At 37.8% G+C, this 24,975-nt stretch overlaps 7 protein-coding genes across 7 annotated transcripts; 4 read left to right on the top strand and 3 right to left on the bottom strand.

The window, feature by feature from the left end:
* Positions 1–348: 348 nt before the first annotated feature.
* Positions 349–2,217, top strand: CBG27526 (the record flags this gene model as incomplete). Its single annotated transcript, XM_045239131.1, has 5 exons — positions 349–625; positions 675–1,276; positions 1,540–1,682; positions 1,806–2,056; positions 2,105–2,217. 5 exons carry the CDS (start codon positions 349–351, stop codon positions 2,215–2,217), a joined length of 1,386 nt encoding a protein of 461 aa, XP_045099976.1.
* Positions 2,218–2,639: 422 nt separating this feature from the next.
* CBG17324 lies at positions 2,640–3,386 on the top strand (the record flags this gene model as incomplete). Its single annotated transcript, XM_045239130.1, has 4 exons — positions 2,640–2,724; positions 2,943–3,023; positions 3,072–3,139; positions 3,237–3,386. 4 exons carry the CDS (start codon positions 2,640–2,642, stop codon positions 3,384–3,386), a joined length of 384 nt encoding a protein of 127 aa, XP_045096166.1.
* Positions 3,387–10,893: 7,507 nt separating this feature from the next.
* Positions 10,894–11,293, top strand: CBG17321 (the record flags this gene model as incomplete). Its single annotated transcript, XM_002643912.1, has 2 exons — positions 10,894–10,971; positions 11,018–11,293. The coding sequence occupies 2 exons, from the start codon at positions 10,894–10,896 to the stop codon at positions 11,291–11,293; spliced, it is 354 nt and encodes a 117-aa protein (XP_002643958.1).
* Positions 11,294–12,960: 1,667 nt separating this feature from the next.
* CBG27525 lies at positions 12,961–13,830 on the top strand (the record flags this gene model as incomplete). Its single annotated transcript, XM_045239129.1, has 3 exons — positions 12,961–13,206; positions 13,279–13,614; positions 13,669–13,830. 3 exons carry the CDS (start codon positions 12,961–12,963, stop codon positions 13,828–13,830), a joined length of 744 nt encoding a protein of 247 aa, XP_045099975.1.
* Positions 13,831–14,832: 1,002 nt separating this feature from the next.
* Positions 14,833–16,165, bottom strand: CBG17319 (the record flags this gene model as incomplete). The annotated part of the gene is made up of 2 exons (XM_002643911.1): positions 14,833–15,712; positions 15,960–16,165. 2 exons carry the CDS (start codon positions 16,163–16,165, stop codon positions 14,833–14,835), a joined length of 1,086 nt encoding a protein of 361 aa, XP_002643957.1.
* Positions 16,166–17,179: 1,014 nt separating this feature from the next.
* CBG27524 lies at positions 17,180–18,273 on the bottom strand (the record flags this gene model as incomplete). The annotated part of the gene is made up of 4 exons (XM_045239128.1): positions 17,180–17,331; positions 17,383–17,593; positions 17,641–17,832; positions 18,100–18,273. The coding sequence occupies 4 exons, from the start codon at positions 18,271–18,273 to the stop codon at positions 17,180–17,182; spliced, it is 729 nt and encodes a 242-aa protein (XP_045099974.1).
* Positions 18,274–22,332: 4,059 nt separating this feature from the next.
* CBG27523 lies at positions 22,333–23,099 on the bottom strand (the record flags this gene model as incomplete). Its single annotated transcript, XM_045239127.1, has 2 exons — positions 22,333–22,510; positions 22,888–23,099. The coding sequence occupies 2 exons, from the start codon at positions 23,097–23,099 to the stop codon at positions 22,333–22,335; spliced, it is 390 nt and encodes a 129-aa protein (XP_045099973.1).
* Positions 23,100–24,975: the final 1,876 nt, after the last annotated feature.

Below are 24,975 nucleotides of genomic sequence, written 5' to 3'. Positions count from 1 at the left end.
CACTCCGCCATCTCTCTCAGTTCTTCTCATTTTTGGCATTTGTCATCTTCTGGCACAGTGTGTATGTGCCTCCATATTCTGGTGTTTTTCCTATGAACCCTTTTGAATGGGTTCTGGAAGAACACTTTATTTTTCTGAATATCTTTTTTTTTTGTTATTCCTGGCGCAGTGTGTTATGTGCCTCCAAATTCTAGTATTTTTCTGAATAGTGTTTCTAATACTCTTCGAGTCGCTGTAAGAAGTTAAAGGTAAGTACAAACTTTTTAAATAGTGTTAATTTTTTGAAAACATACCAAAAACAATTAGGGAGCCTCAACACCTTGTGAACCAGATTTTGATGAAAATTTAATGGACTTGGAGCACGAAGAGGAAGAAGTGATGTTCGGAGAAGCGAGCACCTCCGAACGAACTAGCGATGACATGGAAACACCAGCGGCTAACAATTTGAATCCACATGATGATGGGCAAGCTGAACCATCCAATTTTGTCAGCGGAGAAAACGTCGAGGCCATTAGAGAACGGGAGCAGATTCCACAAGGATTAGTTGAAAGAGAAGAAGAGGAATGCCAAAAAATTGATTCAGATGCCACAGAACTGATTCAGAGCTATGTTGGGATGCTAGAAGGTATGAATTAGGAAAATGTTGTGAAAATTATTTTTAAAACGTTTTACAGAAACTTCTGGAGGAAGCGAAAATGGTTCTGGAGAGGTCAACCAAGATCAAGGAGTTCGGGATGCTCCAGAAGCAGCTTTCAGTCTTGCACGCACTCTTAATTCGGAAGCTACAAAAGTATCTAGAAACAGCGAAGCGAATCAGAATGAAGTGACAGGAGGTGTTCCAGAAGAAGCTCTTGACCGTGGAAATGTTGATGAGAATCACCAAAGTTCATTCGGATCGGAACATGTTCATCTGGAGGTCGACGTTGATGGACATGACGACGAGGAGGAAGAAGATATATCGCAAGAAGCAGTCATCTCTCCACCGGCTCCTCAGCAACCGCAACCATCAACTCATGAAGATCAATGCCTTCCATCAACATCGTCATCAACGTCGTCCACCCACCAGCAAATCCCCTCCGGACAACCTACCGCTGCTCCTCAACAACCCTTACACGTACCGGACACCCCCACAGAAATCATCAGGGCTCTTCCGCAATACACTAACAACGTGGGACAATTGATACTGCAAGAAATGACCGCGAGGCTGCTCGAGGATACACCACTGGCGGACACTGAGGAGTTGGAAAATCTTTGGTCTATTGCAGACTCGAGAAAGGTAATTCTTTAACTTTAAATAACTAAAATAGGAAGATATGTATTTGAAAAATGTTAGACAAGTTTTTTTTTCTGAATAAAAAAAGTCCGGCATCATCTCGCTGCTATTTCGCGTTATCTGTGAAAATTTGTAAATTTTTGGTCCATCAGTGACTTCGCTAAGGTCGGCGACCCGGGAACAAACGGACAAACTCACTCACACACAGAATTTGATGATTTTTAAAAGTAAAGATAACAGATCAAAAATGTTTCTCTTAATTTCAGCAAGGGTATCCTGCACCTCATTACTTCTTAGAACGCGAGCCCTACGACCAACTTCCCATGTCAAAGGATGATCTGGAGCGTGCGGAGGAGTTTTATGAAGTGGTCCTGTCGGCAGTACATCCGAAACTGATTCGAAGACAATCGTAATTTTTTTTTTCTTGAAATTTAGGAAATAACATCATGACAAGTTTACGAAAAAAGGCTTTAATTGAGATACAACGGGATTCTTTAGATTGAATAAGATTGCCAAATTCTTCAAATTACAGTTCTGTTCTGACGTCTTCCACCTCAGCTACCAATGGCGTGCAAGAAGAGGTGGAACAGGAAGAAGGCGAGCATCTGCCAGAGCACGAGATGGTTGCTGAAGACATTAATGATCATGATGACGAGGATCAAGCAGGCCCCTCCGAACAAGCTCGCGATAGCTTGGAAGCTCTAAATACTCACAATGGATATGATGATCAACAAGAGGTGGAAATCGACGTTAAAGAAGGAGAGCAATCTGCAGAGGATCCAGGTATGAATTAGCAAAATGTTTTGAAAATTATTTAAAACAATTTTCCAGAAAGTTCTGGAGGAAGCGAAGATGGTTCTGGTGATGTCAACCAAGATCAAGGAATTAAATCAATTTTTATCAAAATGTACCCTTCAAATTGTTTGTTTTGTGTATTCTTTTGATGATTCAAAGAATGAAGATTTCCTACATATTCATATCGATTTTCTTTCTCCCCCAGCCTGTTCATTTGAATATCATATGACGTCACTGTACCCTTCGGTTGCATGTCTCCCTCTCCTCGCCATTCTGCTCGTTACTTAGAACATTCAAAAACATAGCCTCTTTGGTGATGCCAGAGTACAGTGAAATCCATGGAGACGCAGATCATTGTCTCTTCTTCTGCTGTTATGTCTTCCCAGAAGAGGGACACACCTGGCTTGTCTACTCGTTACGAAGACAGAACGTAAACAGAGAGAACGTAGACAGAAAGATCGTTAGCCACGCCCCCCACCGCCGTCTCTCTTCGCTTCTCCCATTTTTGTCATTTGGTTACTATTGGCACAGTGTGTATGTGCCCTAGTGTTCTTCCTATGAACCCTTTTGAATGGGTTCTGGAAGAAACTTTATTTTTCTGATCATCTATTATTCTTACTCTTCCCAGAACCCTGCAGTGAATGGATTCAGGAAGAGTAATTGACTTTTATTTTTCTGAATATTTATTTCTTGCTCTTCGAGCTGTAATAAAAAGTTAAAGGTGAGAACAAACTTCTTCAATAATTTTTTTAATGTTTTGGAAATATACCAAAATGAATAAGTATCGGTGGGACATTAAACTGTTAGAAAAATCAGTTTTTTTTCATTTTTAAGTAGTATATCGTACAAAGTATTACTGTGAATTTTTTCCCAGGATCCCCCGAATTCCAATCCAAATGGAAGGAGGCAATGGCGCATTATGAGAATTGCACGATCTACAAGGATCCCATGTTCAGTGAGTCAATGATTTTAATTTCTTTCGAAAAATGTACTTCTATTACAGATAAATTGAAAAATCTCTTCGACCCAAAGAAGCCAGAGGAGCTCCCCCAGAAAGTTGCCATGAGGGCGGTTAGTGCATCTGACCTCTTCAACGCATTCAAGAAGGCGTACCATTTTAGTGAGTGTATAATGAAAATAATTGCTGTTGACTTTTTCTATTTTCAAGAGAAAGTTGGAGAGCCCTGGAAGCTGCAAAGAAGGAGTGGGACAGAAGGAAGGAGCAATTGCTCGCCGAGTTTTTGAGCCAGTTGGAAAAGAGGATGGAGAGCCAGCAGCCAAAACTTCGAGAGTCGCCAATGGAGAGGAAGCAGAATAATTTTCTTATTCATTTTTTTTCCGAATAAATAAATTGAAAACCATATCATCTTTCCGAGAGTTTCTTGTCCATCAGAGTGTCATGCTCGTACGCTATTGTCTTTAATGACGTCAAACCGTTTCTAGAAGTTTCAATTTTCCGCCGTTCCTACTGATAAGAGTCTGCATTGAACTCCCTGCCACCGACCATTCGAGATCAGTTCTGAGATCCTGTTGGGAAGATAATGTTGGCAAAAGTTGATTTCGCATTATTTTCAAAAAGCATTAAAGCATCACAGGACTTTGGTATTCATCTAAAATCTTTTCTTGTAATTAATTCTTCATTTTTCTGTCGAAGTCTAGATTTTAGAGTCATCATTTTTTCTACCTTCCATCTTTGTCATTGTTGCTTTTTCTCATTACAACTACCATCAGATAAACGTCATGATGGCCTGTTGTCTTTTAGTGGGTAATTGTTTAAAGTCAAAGTGGAACTTAATTACCTTTTATTGCGTTCAGAAGAGGTCATACCAACAAAAGTGGGCTAATGACGGTAATAATCGCACTAAAAACGATGATGTAAGTGGGCTGTATCTCACAATCCTGTGGGAAAACAGGTGTCAACCCGATCCGACCAATCTACAAAATGATGATTCCACTCTGAAAAAAAATGAGATTTTGGAGGTTTGAAGCTCTCTGGCCACTTTTTGAAGGCCCGGATTCAAGAATTTTGCTATTCTGACTCCCATACACAGAGACCTGACCCCCATACACATCGATTCTGACCCCCATACACAGAGAGAACAATGGAGAAAAATCAGGTCTAGAAAAAAATCATTTAAGCGATAAGTTAGTATCACTTTGACTGTTGCTGAATCAGATATTTGTGTCTTCAGCTATATAGGACCTGAATGTTTCGTAGTAACCAGTACAAATAATTTCACATAAATAAACATTTTCCGGTAAACGAAACTTCATAGAAAACTTTGAAAAAAAATTCCCAGTTTTAGGAAGGTTGAGTTCAGGGAACGAGAAACTGGAAAAATTCCAAAAAGCACGCTTTGGCCGAACCACAAAATGATAATTTCACTCTGAAAAAATGAGATTTTGGAGGTTCTGGAACTCTGGGGCCACTTTTTGAAAGCCTGGTGTTTAAGAATTTTATACTCTGACCCCCATACACAGCGACTATTATATCTCTGTGTATGGATACCAGAATATTAAAATTCTCAAAATCCGGGCCTTCAAACAGTGACCGGAGAGCTTTAAAACCTCCAAAATGGTACTTTTTTCAGAGTGGAATTATCACTTTGTAGATTGGTCGGATTGGGTTGACACCTGTTTTCCCACAAGATTGTGAGATACAGCTCACTTACATCATCGTTTTTAGTGCGATTATTACCGTCATTAGTCCACTTTTGTTGGTATGACCTCTTATGACCGCAATAAAAGGTGATTAAGTTCCACTTTGACTTTAAACAAGTACCCACTAAAGGGCAATAGGTCATCATAACACCTGTCTGATGATAGTTGTAATGAGATAGAGCAAACATAACAAATGAGGGGGGGGGGGGGGAGGTCGAAAATAAAAATGACTTGAAAATCTAAACTCATCCAGATAAGGGAGAAAGGAGATCGACCGAAAAATGAAAAATAAACTTGATTGTTTAATGAAAATGTTTGTGTTAATTAACAAGAAAATATTTTAGAAGAATACGGAAATGATGCAAAAATCATTTTCATCAAAACTCTAAATTATCAAAGGGTTACAAAGAAAAAATAATTTGGCAGGTATTAGGTTGGCGGGAAAGTCTTTGTCACTCTGTTTGTTTAATCACTGTTCTCGTATATGGAGGCTGTGTATGATATCGACTCTAGTGAATAACAAGGTGATAAGAACCTTCCATATAAACAAGTCCCCATTTCCTTCCCTGCTCCTCATCTGTAATTGAAACGATATGTTTGTTCCCACTGCTATTCACATCAGACATGTTTTGATTTACCTCTTCCTATCTCACACCACGATGAAGGATTCGGAAACTTTCTTGAAGAATGTGTACAACACACATGCCCCTCACTACAACAAGCTGAAGCACGCATTGCAATCGGATCCATTTCAATCTAGCCGTGAACTAGCTGTCACATTCGGAGTTCACCATAGCACAGTCCTTGAAGGTTTGAAGTCTCTTGGAATGAGAAAACTTTTTGGTCGATTCATACCTCATCACCTGACTCAAGCCAACCTTGACCGCCGAGTCGACGATTCGATTACTCTTCTCACTCTCCACGCGGGCGATCGATGGCTGGACCGGCTAATAACCGGAGATGAGAAGTGGGTCTTCTACGATAATCACCACAGGAAATCCCAGTGGGTTGGAGAAGGAGAGAGCCCACAGGATGTCCCCAAACCCGACCTTCATCCGAAAAAAGTTATGCTCTCTGTGTGGTGGGGAGTGGACGGCCCCATCTACTGGGAACTTCTGCCCGAGGGCAAAACAATAACTGGAGACCTCTACACTACTCAACTACGAAACCTCAAGAAAGCAGTCGACCGTTCGGCCCTGAAAGACAAGAAAGTGTACTATCAACATGATAACGCTCGCCCACATGTTTCGAAACAAGTGAAGCAGGAGCTGATGGGATATGGATGGAATGTTCTCCCTCACCCCCCGTATTCTCCTGATCTTGCTCCTTCCGACTATTGGTTATTTGGCGATATGACACGTGCCTTCGAAGGAAGAAGCTTCAATTCCCGTGGAGCGGTCGAAGCGGCACTCAAACAATACTTTGCCTCACGCCCGGCTGGATTCTACCGCAATGGAATCCATAAATTGAGGGAACGTTGGAGACATGTTGTTGATAATGATGGACAATATAATTAATTATTCGGTTATTTTTTCTTTGAGAAATAAACTATTGAAAAAGTGACAAAGACTTTCCCGCCAACCTAATACATTAATTTGAGCTGAAGGTTTTTCAGCTAGAAAATTAATAAAAAATTGTTGGAAAATTTCAGATTGATGAAATATATTTCAAATTTATCTTTGATTTTTCAAATATGCTGCTCTTTTTGGGAATGTCAGAGTACAGGGGAAACATAGGAGCACTAATGAAAAACAATAAGCTCAAATCAATGTATTGACCTTAAATAGATGAAAAAACGTTTTTCAAAGTTGATTTTGGCCATTTCAATAGTCTGGAGCTCGAATTTCAAGTATTCAATCACTTTGATAGTTTGAAAAGTTTATTGAAGAGAACTAAATTTAAAAATTTGCATTTACAAAATTTTTTGAAACTCCTAGTTTTCAGCTATTTTCCTATTTCTGGAGGACAACGGTATCTTCGAAAATGTGTGGCTTCTGTGATCCTTTGATTATTTAGAAAACCCGTTGGGGTTATTATTGTGATAAAAAAGTGCATTAAAGGAGGCGAGACAGCAAAAATTTCGGGGGCAGTTCGGGGGACGAAATCGCGCCGCGCTTATGTAGACCATCGGTAGTCAGGCGCCTTCGCGCCCCCGTAGCTCAGCCGGTAGCGGCGCTGTACCCCTGAGCTGCCTGTCATGAGTTCAACCCCTCATGGGGGTTCTCTATGCAAAAAATCAGGAAAATTTTTTTTTTGGTGTCTGGCCTCCTTTAAAGCGTCACACGACTTCAGTCTTCTTCTGCGACATTCTCTTCTGCGACATGTTCTTTTAACTAACACAAATTTGTTTAATCAAGAACTTAGATTTCTTCATTTTTCTATCGATTCTCTTGCTCCCCCAGCCCGTTCACTTGAATATCATATAACGTAACTGCACCCTTCCGTTTCATATCTCCCTCTCCTCGCCATTCTGCTCGTTACTTTGAACATTCAAAAACTTAGCCTCTTTGGTGATGCAAGAGTACAGTAAAATCCATGGAGACGCAGATCATTGTCTCTTCTTCTGCTGTTATATTTTCCCAAACGAGAGACACACCTAGCCTGTCTACTCGTTTCGAAGACAGAACGTAAACAGTGAAAACGTTGACAGACGGAACGTTACCCACGCCCACTCCGTCATCTCTCTCAGTTCTTCTCATTTTTGGCATTTGTCATCTTCTGGCACAGTGTGTATGTACCACCATACCTTGTGTTCTTCCTATGAACCCTTCTGAATGGGTTCTGGAAGAACACTTTATTTTTCTGAATATTCTTACTGTTTCCAAAAATCCTGCAGTGAATGGATTTGGAAAGAGTAATCTTTATTTTTTCTGACTATTTTCTCTACTTCTCTTCGAGTTGCTGTAAAAATTTAAAGGTGAGAACATACTTCTTCAGTAGTTTTGATGTTTTGAAATAATACCGAAAATGAATATGTATCGGTGGGACATTAAACTGAAAAATTAGTTGTTTTTCCATTTTTAAGTAGTATACTGTACAAAGTATATGACCGGGAATCTTTTCTCGGGTCCATAATTCGTTCAAAGGTCCGTGAATTCATTTGTGAGAGCGTAATTTTCTTAATCAATGATTTGAATTAATTGAAAATGGAACCTCATCACTTTGTGAACCCAGATTTCGTTATATAGGACTAAAATATGGTCATCTACCCACATCATTGAGTCCAATTGTGAACCAAATTCATTTCAGGATCCCCGATTTGGTCAAAGCACATATGAAAAAGCAACAAAAGAACGACCACCTGGAAGCTTGGCAACCTGGATATGGGGTGAGTGTTTTTTTTGAATGAAAAGGTTTTTTTTGCAAAAACTAAAAACTAAATAAACACACTGTTTTTCTTCGAAAGCTAAATTGAAAATCTCTCATTTCTACCTCTAATAATTTGCTTTTTTTCTAAAATAACCAGCCTGTTTGCCGCGCCAAACAGCTGGCTGGTGCGCCTTTGGCGCGATTTGACTTATTTATGTTACTGTTCGTCGCTTCGCTCCTGTCTCTTTTTTAAAGGGTCACGTCAATTTCTATTAATTTTCAATCTTATCAAAAATGTGTAGACAAAGTTACAAACAAACAATCAAAAGAGACGCACCTCCATTTATTTATTATAATAATGATACAATTTCAGATCGCTTCTCCCAGAGAGATCAGAAAGCGGATCCAATGGAACAAATGGACCAGGATGTACATGTTCTCCATGGTCCAGGACCGGCTACACTCCAGTTGAGGAATCGGAATCTGCCTGATCCAATAGAAGAAGATTAAGAGGCGAATGAAGAGATGCCGATTCAACCTCCATTTTTTAATTATATTTTTTTAATAACTTCGTTAACTGAATAAATTTATATAAATAAACATTATCTTCAATATTGTAAGGCACGCTAAAAAGTGGTCCCCACCAGTGTATCCTTTCGACACGGGTTCGAGATGTTTTAGGGATTGTTTTATGCAGAATCTACGACTCTTGATTGTGTGATTAGGGATAAAATAGATATCGCTGGTCACCACTGCTCGAAGTGGTCGAACCTTCAAAAATGCAACTTTTGACTAAAAAATGACTGAAAATAGTACTTTTTCGACGGCTCACTCTAATTTTGGCGCTCAAGCCAGAGACAAGAGATTAATTTCTGCAGAAACTACAACTCTTTATTGCGTGATTAGAGACAACATATAGATATCGCTGGTCACCACTGCTCGAAGTGGTCGAACCTTCAAAAATGTAACATTTGACTAAAAATTGGCTAAAAATAGTACTTTTTCGACGGCTCTCTCTAATTTTGGCGCTCAAGCCAGAGACAAGAGATTAATTTCTGCAGAAACTACAACTCTTTATTGTGTGATTAGGGATAAAATAGATATCGCTGGTCACCACTGCTCGAAGTGGTCGAACCTTCAAAATTGCAACTTTTGACTAAAAAATGGCTGAAAAAGTACTTTTTCGACGGCTCTCTCTCTAATTTTGGCGCTCAAGCCAGAGACAAGAGATTAATTTCTGCAGAAACTACAACTCTTTATTGTGTGATTAGGGATAAAATAGATATCGCTGGTCACCACTGCTCGAAGTGGTCGAACCTTCAAAATTGCAACTTTTGACTAAAAAATGGCTGAAAAAGTACTTTTTCGACGGCTCTCTCTCTAATTTTGGCGCTCAAGCCAGAGACAAGAGATTAATTTCTGCAGAAACTACAACTCTTTATTGTGTGATTAGGGATAAAATAGATATCGCTGGTCACCACTGCTCGAAGTGGTCGAACCTTCAAAATTGCAACTTTTGACTAAAAAATGGCTGAAAAAAGTACTTTTTCGACGGCTCTCTCTCTAATTTTGGCGCTCAAGCCAGAGACAAGAGATTAATTTCTGCAGAATCTACAACTCTTTATTGTGTGTTTAGGGTTAAAATAGATATCGCTGGTCTTTTAAAAAATTTTGAAGGAAATTTTTTTTCTTCTGGAATCATCGTCACGTCTGTGAAAATTCAGAAGACACAAAAATTGATTGAGTTTCAAAAAACTTAGGTATATAACGTTCAGCTACATTCAACAAAAAATGTTCGATTATTAGACTAGTTTGCGCAAAGTTTTGAACAAAAATATAAAATGACACTCACTAATTTTCGCCACTGTATGACAATGGGCCGATGCTCGAAAACTACAGAGAATGTGTTTTAAATCGTTTCTAGCTTTTGATCTGTTTCACAAAATACATGTCAGTTCATAATTTTATCTTTTAACTGTACAAAGTTATGATTTTTTAAATGGACTTATCCCACTTTTTTTCTGAAAAAAAAACAAAAAAAAAGTTTTGTCATTCAGCTTTACCGGCGCATGGGCTCCTTATATTATCCGTTTAGTGCTAGTCCAGGAAAAATAAAATTCAACCAACAACTAAAAAGATGCGACATGACACTTGAAATACCTCCCTCGTCAGATAGAGGCAAATTTTCTCCTTTTTTCGGATTAAAAATGTAAAAACTGTTTTTGCAGCGAGAATCTTCGAAAAGTGAATCGTGGGATCCGAGAGTGTGTTGCTCTCATAAAACCAAATCCCCATATTGCAAGGTACTCCATTTGTTTCGATCGCGGTTATTTTTATCGCTATGACATTATTCGCACATTTGTTGAGTTAGAACATGGCGAATTCAAATATGTCGAATATAGCACGTTCCAAAATGAAGTGTGCCTTTCTAAAAAATTCCAATTCCCTGGAACAAAAAAATTGTTTCATTCCCTGGAACAGACCACAAAGTCGCGTTTTTTAATGATATCGAAAATACCCTTTTTTTTGTTATCGAAAATACAAATTTGTTCACCCTGCAACCCGAAAATCTTCTCGATACTGATGGTTTTTCTAGAAGAATTTTTCTAGAAGAACCACTCAAAACTAGAAAATTCTCAATGGGATCGTGGAGTCAGATGGAAGTAATGAACATTCTCACAGCCATTGATACATATTCTCAGAAGATTATTGAATTTTTGTACCCGTCAAAATGCGACTATCAAAGTGTTGTAGAATTGCCATTTCAAATTGGTCAATTATCAAAAACAACTCAATGGAATAATGCGGAACATTTGATCTCCAATTATTTGACTATAACGACGCAAATTCCAGAAATGAATATTTTGCATTTCACTAATTTGGAAATTCAAGTGAAGACCATATCTTCTGAAGAGGTGGCTTATTTGAAAACAGTGAGTTGTTCTACAGTTAAAAAAATCATTCGCTTTTTCTTTTCAGTATCTTCTCAATTCTTCGAAGTTCCAAAAATTTGAATTATCGTTCCGAGAGTCGACAATTGACGAATATTTATATATGCTGATCGGAGAGCCCCACCGTAACTTTTCAGATGTGAAAAAAGTTTGGTACTTCCGAATTGCAAACACAGATGATTATATGCATATTGTATTGAACACTCCTGAACATACACGGAATGCCAAACTTAAGTCGATTACTTTCAAACGAGTTGCGAAAGAAGACACGCCATTTTTAATTAATCGAGATCGTGTCAATTAATGTAATTTAAATTGCCATACATTTACAGAAAATTATTGCTAATCTTCAATAAAAAAGTTATAACATGATAACCTATTTCGCTGTACTGAAAATATCCATAAGTTTTCAATTTTCAGGATGACCCTATTTTTATGTTTTTGTTTTACTGAAAATTTCGAATTTTTTGAAATTTTGAGAATGACGATTTTTTTGATATCTGAAGTAATATGCAGTAAAAACGTTTATATGGGAATTCAACCTTGTGCAAAAATGACATGCTCGTGTCGTGAACATGAAAAAAAACGTGTCTCGTAGAAATCGGCAATTAGCTGAAAACTATAAACGATTAAAAATTCTGTAAAAAAAGCAAAACTTCATTTTTAGGTCTGTTTACATCATTCAGAAATTTCGAAGTGACTCGAAACTTGAAAGCCAAGCTTCAAACTCCTGAAAATGGAAAAGTACAACTAAAAATACGTTTTCGTTTATTTCATTGTATGACCGGTATCTGCAAAATTGATCGCAATAAACAAGATTATATGATTTTGAAAAGATAATTAAAGTTAGAAAATGATATGTCATCCGAAAAAAGCTTCATTTAAATTGAACCTAACAGCGCAACTTGAGGACTCGAACTCGTGGACAGAATGTCAGAAGTGCCGTGGTTACCGACTGAGATACCGATGACCAACTTTATGACGATGAGATTTTACCCGCTGAACTATCTTCCAAACTTTTTTCTGTCCTGTCTTTTTCAACTTAAAATCAATTTGTTTCCCAAATTTTATTACGAAATTTCATATGATATCGACATTATGCTGACTATGCGTCAGCAAAAACAAAAGGATCATAATTGATGAGAGACACAGATATGCTAACAGTCTCCCAGAAATCTCTGCGGGTCGGTTGGTTGCGTAGGACCCCTTCATATGTACCCCAGGCGGGCTTACACTGAGTCAGAACAGACACGGAATCATTCGTTCGAAATATTGTTCGGTGAAATCATTTCATTCGGAATTTTTGGGTTTAATTCTGCTTGTATTCAATGTATTATTTTGATTTAAGAATGACTCATTTTGATTTCAGGATTTCATTGAATGGCGCTCATAGTTTGTTTCATCGCTTTTCAGTTTTTTTTTCAAATTTCTGTGAGCTTCTCAATTCTATGCGTTATAATCAACCGCTGAAAATTAGAAAAATTCCTCTAAAATGTCTCAATTTTCCAAACATCTCTAGCTGTAGTATCTTAAAAGTTTACCAATCCGGGCAACACATTAAATCAATTTGTGCATAATCATTGAGACACAGACATTATGACAGTCTTCCAGAAATCTGTGCGAGACGGTCCGCTGCGTTTAGTCATTTCGTATGTATCCCGGGGTTCTAAAATGAGTCAGAATAGAAATGAATTATTTTTTTTTCAATATCTGACATTTTCCTGTTCTCCTGTTTGTTTATTTTTGTTTTTTTTACAGCATATGCCGTAAGCACTCTTATTGAAACCCGTCCTATTCTAGCACTTTAATTATCTCATTTACTATAAGAGATAACAGAAATCTGTTAACTGATAAAGTGCTTGTCATAAGATCAGAATCATTTTATCAGTAGACACATTTAGGATATCTCATCTAGAAATCCAGACAATTGAGCAAAAATATAACACCCCAAAAACCCCGAAGTTTTTATAGATGGATAAGGAAAAAGCAGCAGCACGCTTAAAAATCGAGAAAATCAATATCATAAAATTGATTTCAACCAAAATTCTCGACGAAATGATTGGCGTTATTTGTCGATCTGCAGACTGTCAGATAAATGAAACCTTGGTGCCATATTTATGGAGAATCAGCAATTGTCACATTGATGCGTGGTACTATGACCATTGCCGGGAACTTATTAATATTACCGGTGGAGAGAAAAGGGAATTTCTCAAATATGTAAGTTTTCCAACCGTTAACATTTATAAAACGACCAACTTCATTTTTTCAATAACAACATTTCGTTTTTAGACCAACCCAATTGTTCGAGGAGTTATTGAAGAATTCGAAAAGTTCATCGAAGCTAAAGTCTCAAATACTCTAAAGACGCCGGATCCGGAGAATTTTTTCGTGGCACATGTCTTGAAGGGGTCAAAGTTTGTTTATGAACGCAGCTGTGGTTTCTACAAAATGTGCAAGTTTGCCATGGCTTGGAAGAATACACCACTTTTGATGGAGATGTACAAAAACGAGGTGGACTACATCAAAAGGAGTGTTGGTGCTCACACAATCCCTATTTATGACCGTCTTGTCAATAGAATAACTTTGGATCGCTCGGAGAAGCTGGACAAGTACCTCGACAAATCAGTGAGACAATAAAATTATGATTGAATTTTTTTGAATTTTTGTTTTCAGATTTAGGACCACATCACAAGAATCTATGTCCACATTGTCGTTCTCCCAAGTATCAAAAAAGAGGATATCGTCAAAGGAAACGCTGATTTGGAATCTTCGGAGCTTGAAAAGGACCAGAAGAAAGGGAAGCCGGGTTTCTTTGGATTCTTCCGTAAATCTCGCAAGTAAGATGTTCATAACTCGGTGACTGTATTTTTGAATACCGATTTTATATACATGTACATATTTTTGACAAACAATAAATTAGAAACAAAAAAGAAAAGAAGAAAAAAAACTGTGCCAATAAAAAAATAACTTGTTTTTCGATTCTTCAAAATTTTTCTTTCATTAGTCAAAACTCGATTTTGACGCAAACTGTCGCTACGCTATTTAAGGGAAGAGGGGGGGGGGGCGGAAAAATATTCCAGAATTTCGTTGAAACGCTAATTTTTGAGGAAATTAAGCTAAAATTGATATATTTCAATTGATTTTGAACGAAAATTCATCAATTTTTTAAATTAGGAATATTGGAAATAGTGTCTGGAGAAACAGAAAATCACCCTCTGATTGAAATTATTAGGTTGGAAGGAAAGTAACTGTGCATTTTTTTACTTCGTGAATAACACGAAAACAGAATTCATCCAAGATTGACAGTATGCACCGTCGTGATCCACAACATGTTGTCAACATTCAAGTAACTTGGGGATACGATCTCTCCAAAAGCCAGATGGCCGCGATACAAAATATTCCTTTAGTACGGTTTTAATCTTATCGACAGTTTGAAATTATTTTACCTCCAGGCGGCGCTGCATATCTCCGGATAACCAATAATGAAAGGGCAAAGTCATGAGTTCAAAGAACATGGAGCGCTATCCAGTCAAAGCGGCATAGGACTGAATTGACTTTCCTTCCGTAACGCGAAATCCGATGTTCCACAAAAAGTCAAGTAACACCTGGGCCGCTCTAACTGAACTGTTCTCCTTGATGCCCCTCCAACTCCTGATTTGGCACTATTATTTTTGGCCATTCCGAGATATGCAACGCCACCAGGAGGGAAAGTAATTTCACACGTCCAATGAGATAAAATTAGCACTATAGTAATGCTTTGATTCTAGCTGGCTTTCGGGGGATCGTATCAATAAGTTGCCCGAATGTTTTCAACATGTGACGGTGCATACTGTTAATCTTGGATTAATCTTGTTCTTCAATTGGACGCTCGAATCTTTTTGGAAGCGACTTAAAAAGTGTTCTCGCTGCCACTTTCAGAAACTTATCTTCCAATATTGCCACCAAATCTTCATCCCTTTCAGTCACGTGCCGATATTTCAACAAAAACGACCGTTTGAACTCTCCTTTCCCATCAAACACCGCTGGCTCTGGCAACACGTTCGCTCTCATTAGCTTATTCAGGCACTGTATCATCTTTGAGCTACTTCCCTTCGACACACTGGAGCCCGTTTCACTCTTCCCTTTCTTTACATCGCTTGTCTCTTTCAGCTTCACACTCTCGCGCTCTCTTCCCATACTGTCTCTAGGCATACCAACGTAATCGCCGCTTGTGAAATCCCAGTCTTCTACTTTTTTCCGCCAGCCATCTTCACTTTCTGTTTTCTTTCTTCCCATATCTCCGTTTCCCTTCGCCTCACCTCTCTTTTGGCTCTCTGGCTCTGCCCATGCACTCGATGATCCTCTCGAATCGACCGATTGTGTTCCGGGCCTCCTGTAACGCTCCTGAATCAACACGTAACTTCTTTCCTGGTCTCTTTTTTCGTTACCTGTTGACTGCTCCATCATTTGTCGCAGTTCCTTCGCCGTTTTCCTCTCCAGCTTCCATGCTCTTTCCAGTCTTTCCACTTCCTTCTCACACCCTTCTTTCTCTATTTGAACTGCATCCAATTGTAGTTGCAAGTCTTCTGCTTCGGCTCTGGCCTTCTCCAATTGTTGTCTCAACTCGTCGTTTTGGAGCTCCCAACTTTCCTGCAACAATTTCCACTCATTATCACTTTTCTGCACTTCCTCATCTGCTACTCGTTCTATGCGACCCGCGCCACTAATAGCTGCCTGCAACTCGCTGAAATTTTCAATTCCGTGATCCCTCATCATTCTCATCACTATTCTCTCCCATTTCCCACTGACTAGCTCTCTGTGCCGCTTCGCCAGTTGTTCCACGAACTGTTGCACCGAACCACGTCTCTCACACGCGCAGTTACTTTCGTATATCTGTATATCTGATCCCGCATGTCTTCCATCAACTTCTCACCCGTATCGACAAACTCCGCGAACGCTAACACTAGCCTTTTTCTCTCTCTGAGTGATACCTGCGTCGAGTTCCCATCTCCCAGAGTTGCAGCACTTTTCCTCGACTTTTCCGCCGATTCCAGCACATCCTGTTTTCCGGTTCCAGCACGCCTCCCCACTTTCCTTCTTCTTCAGCGATTCCTTTGCTTCCACCGTTGCTTCCTCCGTCTCCCTCCTGTTGTTCCCACTCCATATGCTCCGCGTTCTTCTTTGACTGTTGTGACATTCCTAAAGACACACTTTACTTCCAAAGAATGTTTTTTCGGCGTTCTTTTTTGCTGTCTTTCCGATAGGCCTTCACCTGCTCCGTTGATCAATTTCACAATAATTTTCTGCCGGTTCCTTCAAACTCGGAGAAATTATTGCGACACCCTACAAAACGAGAAAACTCTCCGATTAATCGGGGTATTAAGGTCCAGACACAAAATACAAAGAAAAACACGGTTTTATACAAAAATAATATTTATTATTCCGTATAATTAATAAAGAACAACAATATCACCAAAAGATACTTTAGACAAAACTCTAAACTGACTTAAATCGTCAAAACTGACACAATTAGCTGTTCAAAAACTAACTCTAATTCAAACAAACCCGGTTGGCGCGCTTGTCGTCAGCCGAACAGCGGAGCATCGTTGCAAGCGCACAGGGAACTGCAGAAAGGGTTTGGGGGTAGCTCGCCTGGGCAACTGCCCGAATGTTTTCAACATGTGACGGTGTATACTGTCAATCTTGGATTAATCTTGTTTTTTGTGATATTCACAAATTAAAAAATTGACAGTAACTTTCCTTCCAACCTAATAACAAAAAGACTCCCCGGATGTACTTCGAAACAATAAAAGGTCAGGCCTTTCTAAGTTGAGCTATTTTCATATCTTTTGTTTTTGATTATCTTTTTTGAAAAACAGAAAAATGCTATTTACTCATTCGTTTATTGAATCAGCGCAAGTTCAACATCGTCGCAATAAAGCAAGAAAGAATTAAGACAGACCAAAAAAGCTCGAGAATGAGAACAGCAACGAAAAAACTTTGGATGAGAGAGAAAGAGAGAGAGAGAGAGAGAGAGAGAGAGAGAGAGAGAGAGAGAGAGAGGGAGAGAGAGAGAAAATGAATTTCCACATAGTTCCAAAAGTACAAAAGTTTTGGGGTCATTCGGTACAAAGAAATTGAGGGGTTTAAAATCATCAGTTTGGGGGGGGGGGTATGGAATAAAAAGAACATTTGAACTCTCACATCGGTTTTACACTCTCCAATATTTGAGCGGGATGTCCACCCAGCCCTCAGGCTTCTCCCATGGGAGCGTCTTCCAGCTTCCATCTGCCATTCTCATCCTCTTCAATGGAGCACTTGTGAATCTGCTCCTATCATAGACAAAGAGTGAAGAGTTTCTTTCTGAAAGAACGTTGTTTTTAAATATACTGTACTTTTAAAATGAATACTTACTGCGAATCTTGCGAACTTCTTTGTCCGTCAACTCCACTTCTTGGTCCGACATCTCGATGTCTTCCTCGGAGGAGCTCGAGCGGCGGATTGCCGTGCCGCGGCTTTCCGAGCGGCGACTCGTTGGCGTCGATCGAATGGTCGAGGAGCGAGCACGACGGCCTCTGGTTCTCTCAATTTTCCTCTCGTACTTTTGAATGAGTGGGCGACAGTCCTGAAATTTCGAATTTAGTTTACTAGCTTGCTCCTCAAGATACCAACCCCCAACTCAAATTCGGCTTTCCAATATCGCCAGAAAGGCTCTCCGAATCCTTCGAAGGATATGAGGAACCATTTGACTCCTTTGACATATCTATGGGCATAGATTGTGTCTATATTAAAATCGGCTTCTCCGTCATACGCCTCTTGGCAATTCTCTTGGCGATAGGCCTCCAGAATTTGACGTTGATCATACTGTAAAGCAATTATATGAAGCTGATTAACAATCAAATAATAATTTTTGAACAATTAGCATTAGGAGCGATGACAACGGAAGTCCGAACATTTGTTGAATAAAAGACTGATTAGAAAATTTCAAAAATCAGTGTGAGATTGAATTATGTTCGGCTCGTTATTTTTAAAAATTTTCTATTTTCAATCACAGACTAGTCTTTGTTTAAGTTTGACCATCTTTTTCAGGATTCTCGACTTAAATCTTGGAATTTAAAAATTAAAACATACCGTCATTTCGTGCTCCCACTTTTTCAAAATTTTTCCTCCAATTTCGATTTGGAAGAGTGGAGCCTCGACGCTTTGACAGTTGGCGATCTCGTGTCCCACGACTTTGAACGATGGCTTTGGCATGATGACGACGAGCGATGAAGATGATGAAGATGAGAAAGACTGCAAGAACATAGAATTGAGTTCGAAGTCAGAAAACTATGCAACAGCGGTAAAGGGAGAAGAGATTAAAAGTATAAAAAAGAGAAATGAGATACAAGCACAATGTAAAAGGATGAAAGGAAGATAGAAAAAAGCAAAAAAATACCCGGCAAAATTATTATATAGGAAAATTGCAAAAGTACATAGGAAACGTGTTATCAACTATCCGGAAGAGCCAAATCGATATACTAAAAATTCCTCTCGGAAAGAAGTTACCGTGAAAACTCTATCAGATAGTCACCCCCGAATTGAATGCCAGTCCCTAATATAATGCCACTGATGATGCCACTGTGGTAAAAGCTAATGAAGTCAATAAGACAAAAAAAAGTTTTCTTGTTTTCATGCGTTATCCAATCTCAAAGGAGATACTGTATTTGTTTTTAAAAGTTCAAGTTGATATCAGACTCCTAAAAAATTGGAACAATCATGAAAAACTCGAAAGTGGTTTCATGGAAAAGTTGAAAATAAAGAACGTTTTTGATGAATTTCATAAAAAAATTGGCGCCGAACAATAAAGTGCCAGCCCCTAATGCATTGCCACCCCAGACCACCGCCGAACTACAGAGTAACTTGGCTATCTAATAGCGTTTTTACGGTAAATATACATAGTGCCGGTCATAAGACACACAAAAACATAATTTTCTGTTAATTTTCTGTCATTTTGACCACTTTCAGAGGTTAGAGCTCCGCTGTCAAGTTTCCGACTACGTTTGAAATTCTGGAAAGGGTAAAACAAACCTAGATTGAAAACTCCGCATTCATACAAGTTTTATTGCTGATTCCTAACTTTTCAGTCAGCCAATTTCTGAAAGACACCTCTTTTTCACGTTTCCATAACAACAACGGAGGAAAAAGGGATGTTTTTCGTGAATCGGCAAATAGCTGAAAAACTAGGAATTCTCAAAATCTATGTGGATGCAAAGTTTTCGATTCAGATTTGGTTGACATCGTCTTAAGTTTTGGAATTGATAGGAAATTTGACAGCCAAGCTCTGGACCCTTAAAAATGGTCAAAATGAGCGAAAATCAATAAAAAAGCTGTGATTATTTCTAATGGGTCACCCTCTCACCGTAGTTTTTCAATTGGCAAAAAGAACAAGGCAGGGTGCGTAAACGATAAATGAAGAAGAGAATTAGAGAAAAAAATCTTTAAAAATCACATTTTTCAGACAAAATCGCTTTCAAAAATCAAAGTTAACAAAAACTTTTTATGATCATATAATAACGAGAGACTTAGATGTCCTAGCTGAATCAATTTAAAATCAAAATCTCTTAAAACCCACTAAAAGATCTTCGACCATATTTAAATAAAAATTTGGGTTTCGGTGTAATTCAGAAACCTAAATATTTGAAAGTTTCCGGTCATATATAGAGCGTTTTAGGCCACACGACCGTGTAAAAAAATGAAAAGAGAGAAGTAGAGCAGCGGTTCACCTCACACAGGAACACGCACACACAGGAACACGCACACACACACATACACACACTAGCCGTCAAAACACACACTACTAGCAGGAGAAGTCTTTTTTCCTCTTCATCCACCGCGTATCATACTACCGACACACTATTTCTCTTACTGTGTTTCTCTCTTTTCCGCCTCTTCCTTCGCAATACTCTCTACTGACCCTGAACACTTTTATTGCTTTGAGAATGAAATTAAGTCGTCTATGGATTCAAAAGTTGATAGAAAATTGAAAAGGTTATGCTTTCCAGAGTTGTGGGTGGAGGGGGAAATACTGAAAAACTGAAAAAAAACTGAAAAAAATACTGAAAAACAGGAAAAAAGATGCATAAACATTTTTTGGTTTGTGTTTGAGTGTTTGAACGCAGAGAGAAACTCAAATATGCAAATAAGGAACAGAGAGAGAGACATGCATACGGACAACCAACACTCCCGACACACAAATGCGACTTTCCCTTGCATGTCATTTCCGTCTGAGTCTCACCAGTCAGATATGATGTCTTCTTCATCTTCCTTATGCATCTCTCGAACCAATTAACCTTGGATTAGACTTAAGTGGGCCAAAAAAAGGTTGTCACTATTCTAACAATCTTACTTCCATTAAAAGCTTTGGATTTTTGAACAATCAAGTTAAAAAGAATATTTTGTATCAAATACAAAGTTTCAGTGAAAAAAAAAGACTCAAGATAAACTAGCTGGTTTTTATTGCCTAAATTCAGCCACGTTGATTTCCGTTTCAATAGAGCGCTGTTGTTCTCGCCCCGGAGAAAAGAAGAGCAAAAAGAATAAGATCAAACATGAAGAGAGGGAAAAGCTTTCTGCGGTTATATTTTCCTCTTTCTTATTCTCCTTTTTTTTCCAAAAATATAAATCATGTATCTCACTGTTCAGTTAATCAATTTGAGCTGGCCCGTATAAATTCTCAGAAGTTACAGAAAAAGAATGGAGGAAAAAAACTCTTTGGTTTTCATTTCTTCATAAGTCACCGTCAAACCTGTATTAGAAGGGCCCCTTTAATAGAAGGGCCTCCGTAATAGAAGGGCCCCTGTGAAGAAGGATCCCCCTCTAAAATATGTCTTGAAATTACAAAATTTTAGTACGTTTTCAGTGAAAAATTTTCCGGAAATTCCGAAATTTTACATAAATTTGTTGAAACACTATTTTTTGATTGGAAATTGATCAATTTTGAAGAATTTGACAGATTTTCACGAATTTTAAACGAAAATTTGTCGAATTTTTCAATGAAAAATTTCTGGGAAAAATGGTCGGACAAATAGAAGAGCCCCCTCTTATTGAAAGGCCACTGTAATAGAAGGGCCCTCCGGAGGTGCCCGAGAAAAATAGAAGGGTAGGCCTTTCTAATACAAATACGTCAAATGTCGTTTTCTGACGGAATGCGGTATCAGATGTGTTGCTTTGTGTTGGGCTACTGTAGCCGTTGAGAGCGGATTTCTACTTACTGCAAAATAATACAGTAATTAAGAGAACTAAACACACAAGATAACATGTTGTCCTCGAAGTCAAAAATATGGAAGAGACTACAAAATTAAAGAAACTTTATTAATAGAGTTCTCTTCTGCATTTTACAAAAATCAACAACAACTGAGGTGAACTACATCAGAAGAAGTGAGGTCATCCAGCAAATCCTACTGGGGTTCATCTACAGATTTTTTTCCGAACGCATGAAAAAGTACTACAGTACCAGCAGAAAGCAGAAAATCCATAAGATTGTATCTTGTATAACCTCATTGAGTTCTTTTTTCAGAGAATCGCACCCGAGAGTTGGAACAGCATAAATTGTGAAAAAAGATATTGTACTATACTGCTTCACAATATACGTTCACCCATGAAAAATGGCGAAAAACCCAAATTTGCAGTTTCTAAAAAATATCGACCGGAGGTTAAAAAGAGTACGATACGAAAGATTTCTGGGACCCAGAGCAAATTTCAAATAAGAATGAGCAATATTTTTATTTTCATTTTTTCAATTTTTTGACTTTTGCGGTTCCATATAAATATACGTTCACCCCCATTTTTCCCATGTTTCAGCACCATACTCTTAAATTTTAAACTTTTTGTATTCCCTTCGACTGTTCAAACGATGTGACGTAAAAAACCACTAACTGATTTCGAAAAAGGTCAAAGAACAAACATCGTCAATTGATTTCAGACAAAACAACAGAAAAATGGAGAAAGTCGTCGATTTTAAGCTTTTCTGGCATTACTGTAGCTGACAAAGCAAGCAGAAAGAGCGACAAATCTGTCAAAAACGGTAGCACTTACTAAAAGATTTCTGAACTGTGAACTTTTTTCTGAACTCAGAATTTTTTCTGAACACAGATTTCTGAGCTCTAAAAAATCTTTTTTTGATATTTTATCTTTCGAAAACAAATTAATCCCAGAATCTATTTATTATGAACATGTAGTTTTCAAAACAATTTGAAAATACACAATTCGACCAGCAAGGGTTATGTGAAAAATCTGGGGATTTTGGGGACATTAGAAAAACCGAAAACTTTTGAGAAGAATAAATTTTGTGAAATGTAATTTATATGATTACAACGTATTCAGTTACTGGCATACGGGTGGCTCGACAAACGCTGACTTGGAGAGGAGCTGTAAATGTCGACATAGCCATCGGGCTTCACCCACGGAAGCGTCTTCCAGGTCCCATCCGCCATCAATTTCCGCTTCAGAGGAGCACTTGTGTATTTGCTCCGATCGAAGATGATCAGCGCGGCGTTCCGTTCTGAAATTACGTTTTTTTTTAAATATACTATAAAACTGGTATTAGAAAAGCCGGCACTTCTATTGTACCGAGGTACCTCCGGAGGGCCCTTCTATTTTTCCGGCTACATTTTTCCAAATTTTTAATCGAAAAATTCGACGAAGTCTCGCTCAAAATTCATGAAAAGCTATTAACTTCATCAAAACTAGCACTTTTTAATCAAAAAAGTGCTTTAAAAAACAATTTTCTTTTAAATTGAGAAATTCCCGAAATATTTTTCACTGAAAAATCACAGAAATTTTTTAATTTCAAAACGCATTTTGAAGGGTGTCCATTTTTACACTGGGCCCTTCTAATACAAGTTTTACGGTACGGTTTGTTTTGTTATGATTACTTACTGCGGATTTCTCCAATCTCGTCGTCGGACAATCCGAGCGACGGTCTTGGCAGCGGTTTTGGCTACGGTCCGAGCTACAGTCCGAGCGACAGTCCGAGCGACATTCCGAGCGACAGTCCGAGCGACGGTCCTGGCGACCGACTTCGCGATGCTCTTGGCCACAGACTTGGCCACTGTTTTGGCAACGGCTCTGGCTGATTCCTTGGCACACATGACGATAACAGAAGATGAAGATGAAATAAACTGAAAAAAGTCGAGTTACCGTAAACACCCTAACAGAGTGCCACCCAAATATTTAACTTTGGCCCCATATAACTCACTTCCTGAAGAAGATATAAAAAAGAGTTCAACTAACAAAATGTATTTGAAATTATGATGAACATTTTTTTAGTTGACTATTTATTGATATCATTCATAGGAACCGAGATGTATGAGCTCAAAGTTGACGGTTTGGGTGGAATTCTAATAGAATGTTTACGGTCTGTGGATGTGTTGGGATTGTCGAGAAACGGCGCATTAACGGTGAATTTAAAAAGAATTCAGATTGAAAAAACAAGACATTCGGGATAGTTGATTTAAAATTGAATTTTCGGAGTTCGGAAGTAGGAACTCGGAAGTCAGAAAAAAGAAAACGCCCGAGAGTTGGATGTCAGAGACCATATTCATAGACACTTCTTTTTAAAAACTTTCTTTTGAGATTCTGAAAATTGAGAAATTGAGAAATTCGGGAATTCGGAAACTGGGAATTTCAAATTTTCAGAAATTCAAATTATTCAGAAATTCAGAAATTTAGAAATTCAGAAATTCAGAAGTTCAGAAATTCAGAAATTCAGAAATTCAGAAATTCAGAAATTCAGAAATTCAGAAATTCAGAAATTCAGAAATTCAGAAATTCAGAAATTCAGAAATTCAGAAATTCAGAAATTCAGAAATTCAGAAATTCAGAAATTCAGAAATTCAGAAATTCAGAAATTCAGAAATTCAAATTTTCAGAAATTCAGAAATTCAGAAATTCAGAAATTCAGAAATTCAGAAATTCAGAAATTCAGAAATTCAGAAATTCAGAAATTCAGAAATTCAGAAATTCAGGAATTCAGTAATTCAGAAATTCAGAAATTCAGAAATTCAGAAATTCAGAAATTCAGAAATTCAGAAGTTCAGAAATTCAGATTTTCAGAGATTCAGATATTCAGAAATTCAGAAATTCAGAGATTCAGTAATTCAGGAATTCAGAAATTGAGGGATTCAGAAATTCAGAAATTCAGAGATTCAGAAATTCAGAAATTCAAATTTTCAGAAATTCAGAAATTCAGGAATTCAGAAATTCAGAAATTCAGAAATTCAGAAATTCAGAGATTCAGAAATTCAGAAATTCAGAAATTCAGAAATTCAGAAATGCAGAAAGTCAGAAATTCGGCAATTCAGACATTCAGAAATTCAGAAATTCAGAAATGCAGAAATTCAGATTTTCAGAAATTCAAATTTTCAGAAATGCAGAAATTCAGAAATTCAGAGATTCAGAAATTCAGAAATTCAGAAATTCAGAAATTCAGAAATTCAGATATTCAGAAGTTCAGAAATTCAGAGATTCAGAAATTCAGTAATTCAGAGATTCAGAAATTCAGAGATTCAGAAATTCAGAAATTCAGAAATTCAGAAATTCAGAAATTCAGAAATTCAGAAATTCAGAAATTCAGAAATTCAGAAATTCAGAAATTTAGAAATTCAGAAATTCAGAAGTTCAGAAATTCAGAAATTCAGATTTTCAGAAATTCAGAAATTCAAAAATTCAGAGATTCAGAAATTCAGAAATTCAGAAATTCAGAAATTCAGAAATTCAGAAATTCAGAAATTCAGAAATTCAGAAATTCAGAAATTCACATTTTCAGAAATTCAGAAATTCAGAAATTCAGAAATTCAGAAATTCAGAAATTCAGAAATTCAGAAATTCAGAAATTCAGAAATTCAGAAATTCAGAAATTCAGAAATTCAGAAATTCAGAAATTCAGAAATTCAAATTTTCAGAAATTCAGAAATTCAGAAATTCAGAAATTCAGAAATTCAGAAATTCAGAAATTCAGAAATTCGG

The sequence above is a fragment of the Caenorhabditis briggsae genome (assembly GCF_000004555.2).
Source record: "Caenorhabditis briggsae complete genome, chrX, whole genome shotgun sequence".
Lineage (NCBI taxonomy): Eukaryota > Metazoa > Nematoda > Chromadorea > Rhabditida > Rhabditidae > Caenorhabditis > Caenorhabditis briggsae.
Note: the sequence above shows the minus strand (reverse complement) of the source record. Positions and strands in the feature narration are given on the sequence as shown.